The following is a 6,220-nucleotide window of genomic DNA, read 5'->3' as shown; positions in this document are numbered from 1 at the left end:
TATGGGAATGTGAAGAATAGAAAGTTCAACCTAAGAAAATTAGAGAATTGTGAAGTTATAAAAAAATATGCCCTCTTATATGAAATATTTTAGGTTTCTTCAAAATTTGGTTCAGAACAAAATAAATCCTTCTTTTGGTCAAAAGATTTTAGAACAAACTGGGTAAATCTGTATTAAAGGAAATGCAATCTTGCGATAAAAATCACAAATTTCATATTGTATCAATAGGGTACAAGTAAATATGATGTAGCCTATATGAAAATAGCATTCCTCAAAATCCAATTATTTACCTAAACATAACTAAAAATAATTTTAATTATAGACTTAAATAATCAAATATTAATTCTAAAAATAATCCAAGCTAAATGCTTTTTCCTAAAAACATAATTCTAAAAATAGTATTTTAATTATTTACAGTGAAATAAACTATTTTTACAGTCTTTGAAATTGAGAAATATCAATTAATAAAACTATATTTACAGCTTAACATCCCAGGTTACACTTTTTATATATATTTATTTTATAATTATTTATATATTGTGTTTGCGGTGTTGCGGTTTCTTCAAATAATCATTTTCTTTTCTTAACACTGAGAAGCAATAAGAGCTCTTTTGAAATGTTGTGAAAAATAGAAAGACAGTTTTGCCATGTGTGCAAACGAAGTAAATAACTAATTATTCCATTTTCAGAAAACCATTTACTGAATAAAATTATTAATATGCAGTATAGTACGCTATATTGTAGTAGGCTCACAATCCATTCCTGTATTAGTCATTTTTATTATAAAACAACAAAATTGGTTCTCAGCTAAAAAAACTGACGGAAAATACAGCTGTAAACTACTGTATCCCTTTTATGAACACCGACTTTTAATAACTAACGGAAACTGAAAATACAACGTGTAAACTTCAGCAACGCTTACATTCCAATCAACTCATTAGTGAAAAACAGAATAGCAAATACTTTCTTTTTGTCTTCTACCTTTTCCTTACTTTACTTGGAAATACTAGAAAGGTAGACCTAGTACTCAGTCGTCTAGTTTGGTAGTTAAAAATACTATTCTAGCAATATTTTAACGGTATAAACGGATCGGAAAATAACCTGTTTCTCAATTAACCTTTTCTCAATCTAAGTAAACACTCTAGGTTTGACGAGTGCTGTGTAGAGGCCGGTGCCGGGTGTTGCCCCGTCAACCCCCTTGGTGGAGGGGGGAGCCTGGCCTGGCGGGACACAGAAATCATATCTCTGTAGTAGACTAGACGTGAAGAGGAACACGTTGGAGCGAGCAAGTGTCTGGCCGATACATCGGTGCTTGCCTGCAACACAGATAGATGAGGAGTTTCTCATAAAATTGTTCAAATCCTTGATTAAATTTACGTTAATTTATCTTTAGAGTTGAATAGGTGTGACCTTTCTCACACCTATTCTCAGGCAATTAGCCCTTTCTCTCCAAACCTATCTTTAGAGTTGGGAGATTGGGAGATTTTACAGCAGTTTGTGTCACTCCTGGGAACAAATGATTATCAATAGAGAAAATACAGAGTGTGTAACATATAGTAGGCTAAATAAAGGAACTTGCTTACCTAAGCCGAATGGAATGTAAAATTCAGGCACTTCTAAGACTCCATTTTTCAAAAACCTCTCCGGCCTGTAGATGTGGGGGTCTTCCCAGAACTTTTCGTTCATCATGCACGAGTTGAAATTCACTACAAGCATTGTGTCCTAAAACAAATTAAGAGTTCATAATATGTGAAAAACATTAAGAGGCGGTTCACAAGCTCGGGTTTATCGTAATCCGCCGGAAATAACCGGTATTTGTGCTGCAACTTAAAAAATCAGGTTCAGTTATCTGATTTCATACAAACTTTTCATACAGGCTTGTGTTTGTAAATCAACAAACATTGATACATTAGCATACGCGAATAATGATCACTTTGGAAATTTTAATTTAGCCTTTTTTCACGATCATTCTATTGTATAGAAGTGCGTAAGTCAGGAGCAGTGGCTTCACATGTGTTTCCAGGCTGTTGTTACCAACGTCTCATCAAAGATTCCCTGCGAATCTCTGCCATTAGGCTCCGCATCGATTTGGTCTTGACCAAAGATAAGCCCGGCTTTCACATCATTACGCCCTGTCTCGTGAACCAGTTTTTTATTGTCTCTTATATAGTCCGGGACCCACGTCTGGTCGCTACTATGAAGTCCCGAGCTCGTGAACCGCCCCTAAATGCATAGGTAATGTCTTATAAGTAATAAGTACAATTAGCTCACCACCATCTCATGAGGGTGCTGACAGTTTTTTTCTGTAAAATATTTTTTCTTTATAAAAAAGATGTTGGCGGCCTCTTATAACCTTACCTTACGTCTGTCCACGTAGACTGTGGAACTGTAAGTGAAACCTATATAGCGAAGCAAGGCGGGAGACGGGACAGTACAACGGTGAAGTGTACTGATAAGAAGTGGCAGGTACCAGGATCCAAACCCACATCTGTCTTGGTCAATAAATCTGCCAAGTTTAACGAAATATTTTAGCGAGCTAATCAGGCAAATAGAAATTCTCTTAGTCTGCAGGTTTGCTGCGGTGGGGGTATCTTAAATTGAATAAAATTAGGTTGTCTTTTTCTCTATGTAAGATTTCCTATAAAACCATATAAACTGACCAATCCAACCACTTACTTTAGGAATGTCGTATCCTTGTAGTGTGGTGTCTTTCCGAGCTCTGTGTGGAATGCCGAACGTTCGTCCCACAAACATCCTCACTGACTCTAACACCACTGCCTCCATGTAGGGCATGCTGGAACATTTACATCTACTTACAAACAGTGTTCACCACTGAGGACATAATCTACATGCAGTAGACATACTATCCCATGTCAAGGTTGTAGCTATTTTGGAATAAGAAAGAACCATAGAGAAGTAAGGAAAAAACATACTTCTCTATGAAAGAACTCAGTTCAATTTTCTACTGTTCTCAATGGTAGAGTATGTTTCTAAAAAATACTTTCCCTACAGTTACCCAACAATGTACATGTTCTCTCACTGATTTGAGAAAAGTGGCCAATTCGCTCATCATTTCGCTCACTCTAATTACTTTATCTCACTCCAGATTTGCAACGTGAAGGCACGTTTCTTCTCCAATTTATTTGTTTTATGGTAACTGTAGGAAAAATATAATGTGCAAAGTGCAATCGCCTCACTCGAGAAACCATTCCTCACTCGCCTACGGCTCGTGAATAAGGATTTCTCTCGAGTGAGGCAATTGCTCTCTTTGCTCACTAGTTGCACAAATAACTATTCCCACGTCACCAATATGTTGATCATGCTAATATGAATGTAAACACAGCTAAATTAGCAAGTTGGTCAGCATGCTTGCCTAAATAAATTATATCAAATGCAGTGGTTATAGTCATGGACCAAAGAGTGGGGTCTGTTTCCTGTACCTTGTATTGTTCACTGGTTTTACAGCAGGTCCTTTAATGCTGCTGTTCACACTAAAGGAGTCTTGGGAGCCCAATAAAAACAAGTAATTTTCTTTAACTAAATTTGCCATATTGTGGTTTCTCTTAAAATTTCTGTTGATTTGACTAAGACGCTTGAAAAAATACTTCTGATATCCATACGACATATAATAGGGACATATAATCCATACTTCATTACATAATTTATGTCACAAGGGATTATTTTTATCTTCAAAATTAAATTTCCTTGACTTTTTAGATTTATGGAAGACAGGCTGATAAAGAAGTTTTTTAGATTTACTAATGTAGGTGAATTACTTAAGAACACAATCTTACTTTGGCCTATCGTTCAAGTTGGGCAGCCTGTCTCTACCAACCACTCGATCAATCTCTTCCTGAGCTTTCTTCTGTACATCAGGAAACAACAACATGTAGAGAAAGCAGAACGCGAGAGATTTGCTGGTTGTTTCCGACCCAGCCATGAACATGTCCAGGCAGATAGCTAGCAGCTGGTCCTCTGGAAAATATTACAAGTTACAAAAAACCTAAGGGCTAAAGTGGCTCCCCAGAGTTGGATACTCTAGCCACAAATTAGTTTCAATATAATTTTGTACAAAAACCATTTTTACAATGGATAATTTTGGACCATATAAGCCAAATTACTTTGTTTGCTTTTAAATTCAAACTAAGTTCCATCTTACTAATATTATAAATCTGAAAGTTTGTGTGTATGTTTGTGTGTGTGTGTGTGTGTGTGTGTGTGTTGCTCAATCACGCATAAACTACTGGACGGATTGGGCTGAAATTTGGCATGATGATAGCTCACATTCCCGATTAACATTAAAGCATATTCTTATCTCAAAAACCCTTTCGGGCTCCGCCCCAGTGGCTCTGTAGTTCCCCATGTTAATCTTATGATTTTTCATATTTTAAAGTAATTAATGAATCTTAACAGCTGTTACAATTAAACAAGTTGGTTCTGTTCTATGATGTTCAATAACATAAAAGTTACAAGTATTACCAACAGGGTGCAGCACTATTATTTTTTTATTTATGACAACAGCTACTTTCCAACCAAAAGGTGAGTGAGCGTAGCGAACGAACTTCAGCCTGGAGGCGAGTTAGCGTAGCGAACGAGCTAACCTGAAGGCAAGTGAGCGCAGCGAACGAGCTCCAATCCAAAGGTGAGTGAGCGTAGCGAACGAACTTCAACCAGGACGTGAATGAGCCATGCGAATACTTATGAAGTTAAACGGGGCGAAGCCCGCGGGTACAGCTAGTAAATGTATAAACTTAAGTTGTCTGTCAAAATGGATACCAAGGATAAATACTTGTTACAAGAAATTAGTACAGTTCAAAGTGAAATTTAGAATTATATCTTCTCTTACTATATTAATAAAGGTAACAACAGACTTGATATACCTGAAAAGCTAGGTTTGCGATCAGGTGAGTTGAGCATTTGCAGATAAACGTCCATGAGATCTCTGGGCTTGTCAGGAACAAAACTTGCTTTGTGACTGTCTAACTCTGCCTGTGGAAAAATGCATCACAAAATTAAACTGTCTTTTTATATTTTTTCTGAATGACTGTAACTTTTACAAATTGATGTTTCCATTTTGTATGCTCCAACAGGCAAATTTATATTGAGACACAAATAAATTCATCTATGGATCGAAAATCCATCCTGCTACAGGTTGAACCAGCAGTTTTCAGATTTGAATGGGAACACTAAGATTACCCTGCTACCCAGACAAATTAGATTTTTGAGACAAGCAAGGCTTGAAGCAAAATAATTCTAAAAACCCAGGTTCCAATTCAATCCCACCAGTGACTTTAAGCTGTGTGGTAATGTTAAAGTGGATTCTTAGCCCATAAGCAGCATAATAATATAGATATATTTTAAACTATGAGAACACTCTGTATTGTAGAATACTCTCCACATAAAGTTGTATGATAATTTTTTAAAGTTTGATAAAGTTGAAACTTTGATAATTTGACTGGGACGGATGGCGTCGTCCTGTAATCCAGCTACTATAGGAGGTCATGAATTGTGGATATTTATAGGGATGCACTGTGGATGCGATGCTCCCTGGTGTGAATTAACGTCTGCACTATAGTGAGTACTACGACAATCCGCAGTACTATCCCGATAACTAGACCAATTCATAAATTACAAGGAAAAAATGTGGTTCGGATTCCACTATAAACTGTAGGTCCCTTAGTTTCCATTAGCTGTATGGGCTATTAATTAACAGCTGTGCCTAAGGAACATGTCGGCCTTAGTCACTAACAAGACTACAAGATCGCGCCACTCATCCTTCATTCATATTTCGGTTAAAATACGCACATAGTGGCGTCCCCATCTTAAATAATTGATAATTGAAATAGTTTACAGATAGGTGTTACTCAAACTTCTTGGTCGAATTCTAGGTTAATCATTATCAGAAATTAATGGTTACCACATTTATTAGCGAATTTCCCATAGGAGGGAATAAGCTATTACCGTAGTACTCATGGTAAGACCTGGACCCGGGACCGATTTACTTTTTCGTTTTAAGGTCCCTAGATACCAAAAACACCATCCGTTTAAATTCATATATAATATATTTATATATATATATGTGTCCGTTAGCGCTATAACTCGAGCAAAAATAATTCGATTTTGATGAAATTTGGTACAAACGTGTAAGCCTGCGTTTATTCAAACGAGTTCGCTAACCAGCATGATCGGACTATGGGAACAGGGGTTTATGGGGGTTTTA

The 6,220-nt window shown here is 36.6% G+C and overlaps 1 protein-coding gene across 2 annotated transcripts in view; it reads right to left on the bottom strand.

Moving 5' to 3' along the window:
• LOC128996191 (probable cytochrome P450 303a1) overlaps positions 1–6,220 on the bottom strand; it is a 37,597-nt gene that overhangs the window by 13,673 nt on the left and 17,704 nt on the right. The window contains exons 6-10 of one of the 2 annotated variants that reach the window (XM_054421331.1): positions 4,881–4,989; positions 3,795–3,975; positions 2,677–2,794; positions 1,584–1,722; positions 1,118–1,316 (exon numbers count right to left, since the gene is read on the bottom strand). In XM_054421331.1, coding sequence (XP_054277306.1) covers positions 1,129–1,316; positions 1,584–1,722; positions 2,677–2,794; positions 3,795–3,975; positions 4,881–4,989 — 735 coding nt within the window. In that variant the 3' untranslated portion in view covers positions 1,118–1,128. Of the gene's footprint in view, positions 1–628; positions 1,317–1,583; positions 1,723–2,676; positions 2,795–3,794; positions 3,976–4,880; positions 4,990–6,220 lie in introns of those variants that run through there. The other variant, XM_054421330.1, reaches the window with a different exon arrangement.

The sequence above is a fragment of the Macrosteles quadrilineatus genome, unplaced genomic scaffold (genome assembly GCF_028750875.1).
Source record: "Macrosteles quadrilineatus isolate MER2022 unplaced genomic scaffold, UCM_ALF_1.0 Scaffold_6__1_contigs__length_79288215, whole genome shotgun sequence".
Taxonomy (NCBI): Eukaryota; Metazoa; Arthropoda; class Insecta; order Hemiptera; family Cicadellidae; genus Macrosteles; species Macrosteles quadrilineatus.
The sequence above is the reverse complement of the archived record's forward strand: the minus strand, read 5'-3'. Positions and strand labels throughout refer to the sequence as shown.